The following is a 14,606-nucleotide window of genomic DNA, read 5'->3' on the forward strand; positions in this document are numbered from 1 at the left end:
CAGGGCATAACATGGGGTGGAGTGACATGGCCAAAGTCACACCTCACTTGAGATAGAGCAGGGGACTAGAATCTCCCTTCCTGTTAGTGGTGGTGGTTGAGGGTTATGTGCAGAGGCAGGCAGTCGAAGGAACAGATGTTCCTCGGGACACATTCCCCCAAACCTGGCATTTCTAAGGTAAAACACTGGCATGAGAGTTAGGAGGGGATATTTGTAGGGACTGAGCCTTAGGAAAGCAGGGCACTGAGGTACACTGGTTGCAACAGAAGCTTGTGGTAGTTTCCATTGTTGCTGTACCACAGACTTGCTTAAAACAACACAGATGTTTTATCATACAGTTCTGCAGGTCGGAAGCTCACTGAGCTCAAGTGAAGGTGTCAGAGAGGTTGTGTTCCTTTTTGAGGTGCTAGAGAGGAATCCATGTCCTTGCCTCTTCCAGCTTCTAGAGGCCACTCACATTTTTTAGCTGGAGACCCCTGTTCCACCTGCCCTACATGTTTCTTACCTGTCTCTGATACTCCTGCTTTCCTCTTAATTTTTTTTTAATGTTTTTATTTTTGAGACAGAGCATGAGCAGGGGAGGGGCAGAGAGAGAGAGGGAGACACAGAATCCGAAGCAGGCTCCAGGTTCCGAGCTGTCAGCACAGAACCCGATGCGGGGCTTGAACTCACAGACCGTGAGACCATGACCTGGGCTGAAGTCGGAAGCTCAACTGACTGAGCCACCCAGGCGCCCCTCCCGCCTTCCTCTTATAAGGACCCTTCCATGAGCCCACCTGCACAGTAATTTCTCCTTTTCAAGGTCCTTAACCTTAATCACACCCATAAAGTCCCTTTTACCATGTAGGATAACATTCACAGGCTCCAGGGATTAGAACGTGGACATCTTTGGGTGGGTGAGGGGAGCATTCTTCGGTCTACCACCTGGCTTTTCGTGGCTTGTTCACTTTAAAGTCAGAACCTAGGGATCTCTCTGCTTCTGCTTCCTGGTCCCCTGTGGTCTCCAAGACACCACACCACTGGACCAAGGTATCACTTGACCTTTGGGTTATCTCCACTGTGTCAGCCACCAGCATGCCCGTCCTTATTTCCGGAATGAGACTCCATGTCTGCCTACAGCTTTATGGAGTCCTAGGAAGTTACTACTGGTTTGGCTCAGAGATTAGAACTGAGGGACTTAGGAGGTTCATCATTCAGGTTTTTTAAAGGGTGTGTGGATTGTCTTAGAAAGCACAGAGGGCAGCCTCAGTGTGGGCTGGTGTGTTTTCCCAGCATTTTTATGAGGCTATAACTAAGTGAAGTGGAAAGGATGATATATATTAAATATCTTAATAGGACAGGTTATTTCTACTTCCAGCATGGGCAATAAAAGAGATGATGACACATACAAATAAAAATAATTACAGTATGTGGTGTTCCTTTACAATGCGCAATCAAACTCATGAACCGATGACTTTCCTCTTATTGAATTAGGGTCCACCTTCCATTCAGATCTATTAACAACATTCACAAACCATTGTTATCTTGTCAATGGCATCTTTAATTAAAGACTCCTCTAGACCGTTCTAATCACTTCACATTGTGAGCTCACAGGGGCTTCAAATATACTTTGATGAAAGTGATGGCAATTTTTATTTATGCGTATTTGTTTGTGGACCAAGGGGGCGTGACGTGGAAGGAACGGTAATGAGCATCATAGGGGGAAATTCTCTCCAAAAAAAAAGCAGACCATAAAATGACAACGTGAGAATTCTCCCTCTTCCCTCTGTCTCAATTCTTCTCTTCCCATCCTCTTGTTTTGGGGGTAATGGCATGATATTCTAACCTAAATGACTCTGTGAAGAAGCCACTGTGATTTCAGTGCAGTCAAGAGCACAGTCTTTGGCTAAAGGTGCATTAACCCTTCAAGACACCATTTGATTAATTGCCCCTTTGATCACACTGCATGGCACTGGTAACCTGAAAGAATTAATGTGTTTCCCAAATGGCTGCAATTTGCTCCCCCTTGCACTAGTGGTCAGGAGTACCTTTTCTTGTTACTTAAAAAGCCTTCCCTCCTCAGCAGCTCCCTCTGCCTGATAGAGGGTTCATTATTGCCAAATCCCCTTCAAGGGATAGATGTTTGCCATTCTGATTCTTCTAATATAAATTTCTAAAACTCACTTGAAGCAACAGGCAGGATTCCAGTCTATGCCCGGGTATTGAACACAAATGGTGACAGAAACAATTTGTTTGCTTCTATCCATCACTATCTAGCAAGAAAAGCCTGACAAAGCTCATTCAATGTGGCATCAGCCGCCTGTCCAGCTTGACTGGTCACTGATCTCCTAATATGAACACCAGCCCCCTGGATTCCAATGTTGGACCCATATCATATGCCTCTGAGGTAGAAGTCACAGGTCACAATGAGAGAGGTAGACTCAAAGGAATTGATGCAGAGAGTCCTTTGTATCTTCATAAGGCTCTGGTTTTAAAGTGAGCAGTTAATATGTTTGTTTCACCGAATTAATCTTTCTTCTGAGTCTAGAAATGTGGTAGCATTCAAAAGAGAAGAGCCCAGCATCACTGCGACAGACTAAAGCAAATGCCATGGACTCTAGAGAACTTGGTATCTGTGTAATTAAAAAAATAATAATAATAAGGTTAGGGGCGCCTGGGTGGCTCAGTTAGGTGTCTGACTCTTGATTTCAGCTCAGGTCATGATCTTGCATTTGGGGAGATCGAGCCCCATGTCAGACTCTGCACGGGCATTGTGGAGCCTGCTGGGAATTCTCTCTCTCCCTCTCAAAATAATAAACATTAAAAAAATAAGGCTATATTAAAGAAAATATCAAAATGTAGCATCTGTATGGCACTTTATATTTCACATGGGACTTCTCATATATGATGTCACTTTATTGTCCTCACCAAAATCCTGGAATGCTGCTAATAATATGCAAGACCTCTAGATGATAAATTGAGGCCCAGAGAAAGAAAATGACTTGCTCACAGCCATGCAGGCTGTAGATGGCATGGCGGGGTGGGAACTTCGGCCTTGGGAACCCCTGTGTTCTCACTCTCCTCCATCATCGCCTTTCGAAACAGTCTTTATCTCTCAGGTGATGCTAATGAGTGAGTCTGTACATGTTTCCTGACAAGTTATGCATGTTATCAGTTCACCTCAGTGGACTCCAGGATTGGTGGATTCTTACCCAGCCAGGGGGGCAAAGAAAACAAAGGCAAGCAGAAGACTGTGCTCTGCACGCAGCAGGCAGGCATAGTCTATGCCCACTATTGTCACATTTTGCTGCCACATGGTCTGGCCCAAAGCTCCACATGGGACTTTTCTGTTCAGCAATTGTCTTTTTTCTTGGTTATAAATAGTATTTTTGCCTTTCATTGATTTATTCTTTAATTTCCTTTCTACCCCCCCGTTCCTGTACGTCAAAGGGCTGTGTTTACTCCCTGGAAAGAAATCCAAAGTGGCTCCTGGTGTAACTATTATCGCAAACTCTCAGGTGACCTTCAGCTGGCAAATCTCTCTCAACTAGTTAATCATCAGTTCCCGAGGCAGAATTCTGAGAATTATCTTCAACACCTTTATCTCTTTCACGTTAACACCACCACCCCCCTCCACAATCTCTTGTGCACAACAAAGACAAGGACACTCAAAAGTAGAGTGACTACAATTTATTGTCCAAACTCAGATACTTTTGAGGATGAAGGAGGGCGTTATTAATAACTGTGCAGGCAAAACGAGGCATATTTTCACTGTGCTTGCAAGGAGGGTACTGATAGAAGGAAGACTTGAACTTGGGGAGTGGTGGTGGAAATAAAGCTGAAGATAATATACGGGAAATGTAAATATGAGCAGGTCTCCTGAAGTTTAAGCTGCCTCAATACCTATGTGCCAGGTAAATGTCAGTTTCCCCTCAGCAGCAAGTAACCCTCTACGTGGTCTAGTCTTTATTACTCTTCCTTTCAAATTTTGTTGAGATTTGCTTAGTTCCAAAATAAACGATGCTGTGCAAAGGCACTATTCTATTCCCTTTGACTGGAATGTCTTTTACTCACTTTTGGTTTTTAGGTCAATTGTTACTTCCTCTTGGAAACCTTCCCTGAGCCTTTAAACAGAGTCTATCCCTTTATTCCTGGTTACCATTTATCTTTGTTACCCCAGGCATCAATCACACTGCAGTATCATCAGTGACTTGATTACGTGGATTTGCTTTGGGGGCTTCATCTATTATGATATTAGGGGGCCCTAGTTTTCCTAGTACAAGTTGATGCTTGGGCAATGCAGAGGTTGGGGGGTGCTGACCCTCACACAGTTGAAAATCTCTGTAGAAGTCTGACTCCCCCAAAACTTAATAGCCAAAGTATTGACTGGGAAGCCTTACCAATTACATAGACAGCTGATTCATCTGTATTTTGTATGTTACATGTGTTATATACTGTACTCTTACCATAAAGTAAGCTGGAGAAAATAATATGTTAAGAAAATCATAAGAGAAGATACATTTACAGTACTGTACTTATAGAAAAAGAATCAGCATGTAAGTGGACCCGCACAGTTCAAACCCATGTCAAGGGGTCAGCTATAATTGCTAACAAGTATGCTTAGTAGAACCGCTCGTGGTAGCAGGGTCCCTTGAAGACCTCTCATTTTGATTCTGTAACTATTAAATGTTTTATTTACTAAACCGATGAAACCCGAAAACCATTTTAAAAAGTTAATCTTATATCGGAATCAAAATTCCACCCGCACCCTCCAGTACCCATGCGCACAGACACACGTGTCCACACACTCATGCACACGCACATACACAGGGCTCTAGAACTTGGTCTGGAACTAGGGAGCAGGCTGTCTGCTCCCTCCTGTGTTCCCTCCTCCATAAGTTTATCCATGAGGCATTAGGGTAGAAAGGAGGGAGGGGAAAACACACACCATCTCCTTACATAACTCTGTGTGGCAAGGTGTTGGTATTTTCTTGGATGACTTAAGATAATCCTTAATGGCTTCAGTACAGGTAGGGGTGGTGACTATACTCCAAAAGACCTCCCCGACAGAGGGTGCGGGTGATGGGATTGCAAACAGTTACTGTTACGGATCTGCAGTTCCTTGTGGGTTCCAGTTACTTCTGCCACCTGCCCGCCATCTGGCAGCATCTTGACCCTGCTCTCTGACTTCTTTGCCTCACACTGAAGTGGCCCCTGGCAAACCTGTTTTCAATCCACGTACCCTCCCTGGCTAGGGTTAATCCTTTCCATCCTTTGGGAATATGGCAACCTGGGAATGATGCCCCTCTCTCCTTGGCGTTAGCAGCATGGAACAAGTCAGCAAACATAAACAATGAGGAAATCAAGTGTTAGTGTGCCCAGTGCTCCTGCAGATGATCCAAATGTTAGGAGTAATTCTCTTGGGGCTACTCTCTTTGACTTTGGTGGGAGCGGACCCAGCCATTTCTGATACCTGTACTCCTGCAAAATGTGACTTCCTATTTTCTTATTATTTGATACCTGTAGTCCTGCAAAATGTGACATTCCCATTCTTCTATCAATAGGAAGAGAGAGGACATGGTGCGTGAGTGGGTCGGGGAGCGGTGGTATCCATGCTGATGAAATGCTGCTTCTTGGAAGGTTCCACAAGGAGGTGGGAAAATTAGCTCTTGGCATTATAGCTGGAATAGCTCTGAAATTAGAATGTTGGGGGCACTTCTCTCTCTCTTTTTATAAATCAGCTCTGACTCTTGCCAATTTTAGAAATCCAGAAAAAGTCCACTGTACTCCCAAACATCATTCTGCTACATATATACAACCTTTGTCCTCCACAACCATCCACCTCCAGCAGAAATAAACTCCTTAGAGAAGGGATTGTATTTTATCCTGCTCCGCTGTACCAGAGACACTGGGGGCTTAATAGTCACCGACTACACTAAGCTCTAATAATCACTGTGAAAACTTCCAGAAGTCCCCAACTTTTTTGCAGTGAGAAGGTGCCGTGTTTTTTTGCTTGAGCTGTGGACGGCTTGACACAGAACCCAGTGAGGAAGTCCCCCAAGCTGGAGAAGGTGAATAGAAGTGCAAATCCACCCAGAAGCTTTGAGCCAGGTTTTCTCCCCTGGGGCAGGGCAGTCACCTGGTGTCAGTCAGGGCAGAGCCAAAGCTCTTGTTCCGGGGACCGCCTCACTAATTGCAGGAGCCTGGTGGCAGGGGTTCCTTACCTTGTGAGAAATCAGAGCACCGGGGAGCCCCAGGAAAAGTGAATGGGGCTTCCCCTTTCACTGGGGCGAGAGGTTTTAGAATGGCCTCAAATGCCTGCTTTAACACAAACACTGGTCTACTACAGACTCATTTCTTTAAAATTTCAATATTGCAAGTATGGCCATACATATCCAGGTTTTCTTTTTACTCTTCTAGAAATGAGGTCAAACAGCCTACAGGTGTTTCTGAGTGCTTATATCTCCTGTCAGGCACGATGCGTGAGGGCGTGTGTTTGTGTGTGTGTGTGCGCGCGCTGTCCTTGCTATCAGGGAGGCAAAGCTACAGGAAGTCGTTCCTTGGGAGTGGCCTCCACCGCCGTGTTTAATTGTGAGCCATTACTAGGGGAAAGAAATTCTCTTCATTTCCCAGGGTGACTTTTTGTGTCCTCCTAGTCTCGCATTTGGTCTTACCTCACGCTTTTGCTACTAAAACCACTGAACTGTCGAGGCATCCTAAAAACAGGTAACGTGTCATTACACCACCATGTCCACTTTCTGATCTTCACCCCAAAAGCACCCATGGCGCCATACCATTCAAACAAAGCAAACAAACAAAAAACAGAAGAAAAAAATCGTTGAAATACTCTATCTGGGGTGAGCTCACATGCCAAAATATGTGTCCTTTTGTAAATTCTTGGGTAAGATTACTTATATTTCCAATTCCAGTTTAAGCATTTGGTCAGGGATATTCACATGGCAGTGTAATTGGAAAAAGAGATGAGTGTTTGCCTTTGGTTTCATTTTATTGCTTCTTGGAAGAAAGCTCCATATAATAATTTTCTGGTCCAGTTCTCTACTCTCCGACTAAGGGGTGGGGAGGGGTGCAGGCGCTGGGGGAGGGGCAGAGGGAAGGCTGTGCCACATCCACATCATTTTCTTATTGCAATATATGTGGGGGGGGGGAGTCTCTGAAATGACATTTTGATTCCCTTGCCGAAACAGCTTCATTTTTTTAAAGTTTATTAATTTTGAGACAGAGTGAGGGTGCTCACGAGTGGGAGAGGGGCAGAGAGAGAGGGAGAGAATTCCAAGCAGGCTCCATGCTGTCAGCACAGAGCCCTACATGCGGCTCAATACCTCGAACCATGAGATCATGACCTGAGCCAAAATCAAGAGTCAAGACGCTCAACCGAACGAGCCTCCCAAGTACCCCTGGAGCACCTAGACTTTATAAAAAATTATCAAAACCTGATCAGAGAGGATGAAAAAAAAGGTCCCCCAGAAAGCTCCTGTAGAAATGTAACAACAACAAGAACCCCAAATTTCTTTCAAATTGAAGTTTGGGAAAAGAGACATGCTTTCTGAGAATGATCAGTGCTGGTTTCCTGCCCTCCGAAGGGAGTCAACAGTAAAGGAGGTTAAGTCTAGCACTGAGCCAGCTGCTTAAATACCCTTGATCCTGGAGGAGGAGCCCAAGGGGTTCTACCAGAAAATAGTTCTGGCAGCCCCAACTTCATGCCATTGCCTTTCTGCGAGGCTAGTCTAATTCCTGTTCCTGTGACATCACTAAGCATCCTCTAATCTGTGAACGGGGCAGTGTGTGAAACCTCTTTGTCCTATCTATGCCAGGTACAGCTGGAAGGAAGCTGCTTAAGGTAATGACTTCAAAGCAGGGAAAAATATCTGATTTAGTCACTCTTACAGACTTCTCCCCTACCCCTCTTATACTATAGCAATAATGGAAAATGTATCCTGGGCCTGGAAATCATTGAGGTACTGCCCTTACACCTTTCCTTGCCTGGCTAATTTCTACTGATGTTTTAGAATCAGGTCAAGTGACATCTCTGGGAATCCACTCCCTTCACACCCCATTTGTAAATCCTTAGACTAGATTAGGGGTCATTTTCTTTTTCTTTTTTTCCCATTGTTTTCTATGAGATCCCACACTGAGTTGCAAAGTCATCCTGTCTTCCCAAATTTGGGCCCCTCCCTGTCCGTTTCATGGTGTATTTCCATTATTAGGCATAAGCCTCATCTCTCTCCAAACATGCCTTACTAGATTCATGGATAATATACCTAATTGTGCCGTCATATCAAAACACATGATAAGCCAGACAATCTACACCCTAAGTCAAGCTTACTGACTTTTCTTGGTGTTCATTTTCAAATCTATTAAAGTTCAGATACTTCTATAATTGTTTGCCATAAAGGACTGGGGTGACGATTAGAGCACATACTGTAGGTAGAATGCTTTGTCAAATGTTACGTGTAGCAATTAGGAAAAGAATACGTATTTTGTCATCGTTTAGATTTTTGTATCTCTGTGTAACGTGCAATCCCACAACATCCCTATAAGGCAGAGATCAACTGTTTTTCAGACGAGGACACATCTGAGTTACAAAGAGTCTTATGAACTTACCTAAGGTCATGTGGATAGTGAAACTTAGATCTGAACCCACGGCTTCTGATGCCTGAGCTCACACGCCTAGCCACTGAGCTCAGGAAACAGATTCAGCAATTTAGTGGAACCTGTTTCCAGTCTTTGTTCTCTCAATTCTATAATGCAACAAAGCAATTTACCCAATGTACTTCTCAGGAAAGTTCAACTTGATCCTGCCTTTCTGCCTCTCCTAATTTTCCACACTCATACAGACCAATTCCAGAGGATGCCTCTTTACAGGGGCCAAGAAGTGGAGTGCAAAGTCAGAAAGTGGTTTCCGTAAAGTCTCACACATCAGGAAGAGACGGCATCCTTTAGTTTGTGAGCACTGGAATTGTGGTCCGATATCTGGAAGTCAAATCCCAGCTCAGCCGGTAAGGTAACACGCCCTTGGAAATCTTCTCTGCTTCTTGGAACCTTCATTTTTTTAGATTTTATTTTTCCCCTCATCTCTAAAATTGGTACAAAATCCTCTTCCTTTGAACATTAAAAACCAAATGAGTCAACGCATGGGAGAGCACTTTGCAAGTTACAATGAAACAGAGGTAATTATTACTTTTCCAGGAATGCAAAGTCTTTGGCCAGCACACCATTTAATACGTATATATGCACAAAAAGTCAACAGAGTTAATTTCCTAAGCATTATGAGCAACCAAAGGTCCAGATTGCTGCTGGGGGTTGGAAACGATTCATTAGAATGATTGTTCAAGTCTGAAAGTATAGACAGAGCAGGGACATTGAGGAAGAGTGACATCATTCCATTTAGCAGAAAGTACAAAGTGATCTTGGAGGCTTCCCAGCAATAGAAGTAGGACCTCCCAAGAGAGACCGGGTACATTCAGTTCATACAGTGAACCACCTTACTTAAAACCTACCCAAATTTCAAAAGATAACCATCGGAGCCTATTTGAATACAGGGAGTTATTTTAAGCCTGTGATTCATTCCACACAGCCCCGTCTCTGGGAATCTGGTACTGAATTTGGATCAATGGGATCAGTGACAGTTCCACTAAATCATCAACCTGTTATGCCAGGGATGTAACTCAGAAAAAAGCAACAGATATATCTCCTCAATAGGAAAATGGAATAGATTTTAAATATGGCACAAAGTTGGGAATATTTGACTGCAATTCTGTGTGTGCAAGTGATGGAAAGTCAGAAAGTCAGAGGTTAAGGAGACAGAGCAGTGCTGTTCCAGGTCTGTGGACTTTGAGAAAACCAGGCCACTCTGAGCACAGGTTCAGAATGACAGAAAGGCAGCGTAAGATGAAAATGAGTTTTTAAGTGACATTACAAAGGAAAGATGACACTAGATAGCTATGTAAGTGGCCTTCTGATGAATCACAGGATTAAAAGCTGAAGAACTTAGAGCCAAGCAGCATCCTGGCAGGGATGGAAAAAATTCACCAAGTTTAAGAAAAGTTGTAGAAAGGAATTTACTATTTTTAGTGGAGTTTTTTGTTTGTTTTGTTTTTTGTGAGTTGTTTGGAGCTTCTCAAAAGGGAGTGAGGACAAATGAGCAGTAGCCTGGAGATTGGCCATTTTCTTAAGAGGCAGGAACATCTGGGAAGGTTTTAGCAACATGAAAAGGAACATGTGCTGCTTACAATTGCATTTTATCCTCAGTTTACTAGGAAAAGGCACACCTCCTAGATCGGAAGTCTTGGATGAACTAGCTGTTCCTGCTTCTATCTTCCTGGACAGCAGTAATAAACACACACCTTAGTTCCAGATGGAGAAACCAAACTGGTTACCTTCACAAAGCTAGTGGTGTGGTCCAGGAAATGACCACCTCAGGCCAAACCTGTCTTTCCAGGTCTGTGGGGTCTGGCATGTTTTTAATGTATTTCTCCTTCCTACTTTTCAATTGCAAGATACCTCAAGTGGTATTTCCCACATAAGTCCTTGTCTGTTTAATGCCTGTTGGCACATTCTGGCTCTGACCTCCTAAGCGGCAGTTTCTGGTAAGAGATGGGGATTGAGGTGAATTGTAAATTGGGTGCCTTTGAAAATGTGCACTAGCCCTAGGTTGCTTCTCATGTCATGAGGTAGAAGTACACTGGGTTTGAGAAGACAGATCTGAACGCAGACTCAGTGCATGGACTGTAAGGAGAAGGGAACAGGAGGTGAAGGTTTGCATAAGGCCGTGTTTCAGGCAGGCTGACTGGATCCTGCCTCATCCTTGATATATGTATAAGGGACCCTGACCTAAACTTTTAAACAAGTATGATTTCTTCTATAAACCAACCAAAGGGATAAAAAAGAGGTGATTCTTATCCAGGAAACTCCCATTTCTAGGTTTGCTTAACTGAGATTCTAAATAAACTCTCCCACTCCCTTCTGCTCCTTGGTTGCCCCTGTTTGCACATGGAGATGTTTAGACCACAGCATGCCTTCAGGTGTGCAGGCAAGGGATCTAGTTCTACAGGACTGAGGAAATAGCAAGGCCTATTCGAGAACCCTCTTGAGAGCCTTGCCAATAGCCAGCTAGCAGAACCTTTTCTTCCATTCCGCCCAAGCTCTCTCGAGCAGAAAGTTAAAACCACTGGGCACCAACAAATCCTTTTATGGAGACAGCTATCAGAATCTGTTCAAACCATCTGCTTCTCTGGCTGTTTTTCCTTCCAGTGTTTTTCCTTCATGTGTTCTTTTCTCACAACAACAACAACAAAAATCTAGTCTAAAATAATCAAGATGTTAAGACTGAAAATGCCAGAGGTATATATATCCAGTTTAGGAGAGAAATTGCTTTCTAAAGAGGAGTGAAGTTTCTCTTGTGTGGAGGCAAGCAACATTTCCACAAATATTATACTTGCGCCAAGAAAACAACCCACTACTTTCATTAAAAGACTGCGACAAGATTTGTATTTGTTCATGTAATTGAATTTAATGCTGCTGAAATCTGTCAGATCTGAAAGCTATTGCAACGCAGACGGTATTTTTACTGGAGGAAAATTAGCTGAGACATCCTCTCTCAGCCTGGAGCAGGGCTTCTGCTGACCTGAAGAGGTGACAGGTCCGTCATTTTCAGGATGTGCACAAGGTCTGCCACCGAAGAGCACCTCCTGGAATGTTTTTTGTTTTGTTTTGAGAAGAGGAGTATGCGAGGTGGTCAGTGTTTATGGAGACACCCTGCTAATGACCTGCCCACCGATTCACTGTTTTATATTTGGCGTCTGCGGTCTAGATGTCGGTGAGCTAGATTAGCTACCCAAAATTGTGGAACTGGCTATGGGTGTTTTCATTTTGGCCAATAGTTGTGCAACTGGTTTTTCCCTCCATATGGTCAAGTAATGCAAATCTCAGCTATAGCTCTCCTTGTCAGATTATCTTAACAAACTCCAGATTTTCAGCAACCCCTCCGGCCCACATTTAAGATGTCATGAATATGCCGCCCTTTTCTGTCTCTCACCTGGGTTCACCTTGGTTGATGGACATATAAATCTCCCAAGAATTCTCTTCTGGGATGGCGCCATGTGGTATGAGCAAACTCACCCCTAAAACAGAAAAAGCCAAGAGGTTATCTGCAGAGTTTCCGATTATCCTGAAGCACTCAGCTGAGCACTGTGAGGTGCTCATACAGACACACAGCACACAAATATCACAGCAATTTATGAAATCCTGATCGTCCTTGGGAAGTTTAAATGGAGAAATTGTGGTTTTCTAACAGTGACATAAAAGAGGACCATGTTATTCGTCTGTGTAGTCAAGTTAGTTTTTTCGTTAGGGCCTTCCAAGCGTTTTTAAAAATTATCTTAAAAGACTGGGTGTCCAGAGACCAGGCACGAGCAAAAGTATCTGAGAATGTAAGAGTTTATCAGTGTATCAGTTAATCCGTTGCTAAATTTACAAAGGTATTGCTATGTCGTGTCTCTATCCAGTCACTTCCTAAAAAGGTGTCTGAGATGATAGGCGAGCCATCTAATGCTTTGCGAAGGCCTGGTATGAAACTGTCTTAGAATTATGCACCTTAAAGTAAGTTTAAAGAGGCGATCAACGGAGTACTACCTTTTGTTAAGAAAACTGCAGGAAAAAGGAAAAAAAGCATGGATAAACTTAGGGACCCCGTAGGTTGTTGTATAGGCAGTATTTGATCCTATGTTTGCAAACAGAAGCTAAAATAGATGACAGGTAAAAGGCGACGTAACCGTATTCACACTGGTGTCAAATCGGAAAAGACTCAGTAGCCTAACTTCAGTAAAATCCCATCACCCAGGCCCAGGAAGGCACATCACACTGCACTTGAAAGGGCCTCTTCTCTCCACTTGCCTCCTGCGAAGTCACTATTTCACACTGGCCGAGAGAGGGGAGTCCCAAGAAGGCAGAGAATCTCTTTAACGTAGCTTCTTGTTTATAAAAAGAAATGAAATAGGGGCACAATAAGATCACAAAATAAAATCTCAGGGCATCCTCCTATTCTTTGAATAATGCAGTTCTCACTTTCTCGCCCTTCATTAGAGCTAATGTAATTGCACAGAAAGCTTTCAGGTTGCCGATGGTAATTTACATCCAGAGATGGCAGTCTTTCCTGATAGCCTTCTGTGTGCCTGTTAGCCGCGGCAGAATCAAGGAATGCAAGGACGCGTTGCAAAACAAGTTATTTGTGATGAACATTTATGAGCATTATTCAGTAACATGCTAGTTATCATCAGTATCTTTTGCCAGCACTAAGAATGAGGCACGTTTAAATCTTGCTTACAGCTTTTCAGCAAGAGTATCCATTTATATGCTGGGCTTTGATGTCCATGGAACTGTAATTGCCATACTTAGAAGCCTCTGATCAGGTTCCTCTTTTATTTCTCATCCTTTTTTCAAATGCAGTTGCTAAATGAAGTGGACTCCAGGATATCTTTCTCTTCTGCTGAGCAGAAGTTGTAATGCACAGGCTACTCAGTGTGTGTGGCTGTCAGTCTGAATATACACCCTAGACATTCTGTATTCTCCCTCAGTCTGACACAGCACTTGTTCTCAGGTGCCTCCCTTTTGGCTTATCTAGGCCCTTATGGCAACAGAGACATTCAGCCCTTATTCTTTAGATACAGAGGCAAGGGTGGCTATCCTCAAGCAATGATGCCACCTTAGGCAATTGACCGCAAAGATGAACTTCATTGTGTTCTCATTTTTCTTGTCCTGTTTTCTCCTTTAGTGAAGTACAGTTCCCATGCAATAAATTGTACCCATTGTGAGAGTACAAACTGATGAGTTTCTGACATGAATACTGTCATGTAATCACCACCATAATCAAGATACAGAACGCTGCCTCTGTCCAGGGTTGCCTTGTGCCCCTGTATAGTCAATTCTTCGACTGCCACCCCAAATAATCACTTTGTGTTTTCTGACACGTTGATTAATTCGCCTTTTTCTAAACTTTGAAATAAATCCTATAGTGTGTTTAAAATAAAAAAGCAATGATGGCTTATTACATCAATAACGTTGCACACTGCCTGGCACAAAGTAGGCATTTGAAACACAAATCCTGAATATATGAGGGATTAGGATCCAGAACTGTTTTTTAAAAAAAGCCAGGAGGCACTTGGGTGGCTCAGTCAGTTGGGCATCCAGCTCTTGATATGGGCTCAGCTCATTCTCGGTTCGTGAGATTGAGCCCTGTGTGGGGCTCTTTGCTGATGACAAGAACCTGCTTGGGATTCTCTCCTTCTCTCTGTGCCCCTCCCTCACTGTCCCTCTTCTGCTCATGCTCTCTCTCTCTCAAAAAAAAAATTGTTTTTATTTTTTTAAGCCAGATTCTGAGACATAATCTTTTCTTGAGCTCATCAGTGCCTGACGGTCAACTCCCAGATCAAATCAGAATAACTATGTGTGTGGACTTTTGAGAAAGGGATGAACAGATCGTATCTCATTCAAGTGTTCAGATTGAAACATTATTCATGATACTCCTAAATACGACCTGAGTCTACAGGATCCTTAGCACTTTAAACTATGTCATCTATCCTTCAATCAGAAATTGTATGATTATCTTTCAA

General features: G+C 43.3%; 1 protein-coding gene across 11 annotated transcripts in view; it reads right to left on the minus strand.

Annotated features, from left to right (window-relative positions):
• Positions 1-14,606, minus strand: part of UNC5D (unc-5 netrin receptor D) — a 574,077-nt gene that overhangs the window by 65,446 nt on the left and 494,025 nt on the right. For all 11 annotated transcript variants that reach the window (XM_058720717.1, XM_058720720.1, XM_058720721.1 and 8 more), the window contains one exon: positions 12,035-12,119. In XM_058720717.1, coding sequence (XP_058576700.1) covers positions 12,035-12,119 — 85 coding nt within the window. The remainder of the gene's footprint in view (positions 1-12,034; positions 12,120-14,606) is intronic.

The sequence above is a fragment of the Neofelis nebulosa genome, chromosome 3, assembly GCF_028018385.1.
Source record: "Neofelis nebulosa isolate mNeoNeb1 chromosome 3, mNeoNeb1.pri, whole genome shotgun sequence".
NCBI classification, from domain to species: domain Eukaryota; kingdom Metazoa; phylum Chordata; class Mammalia; order Carnivora; family Felidae; genus Neofelis; species Neofelis nebulosa.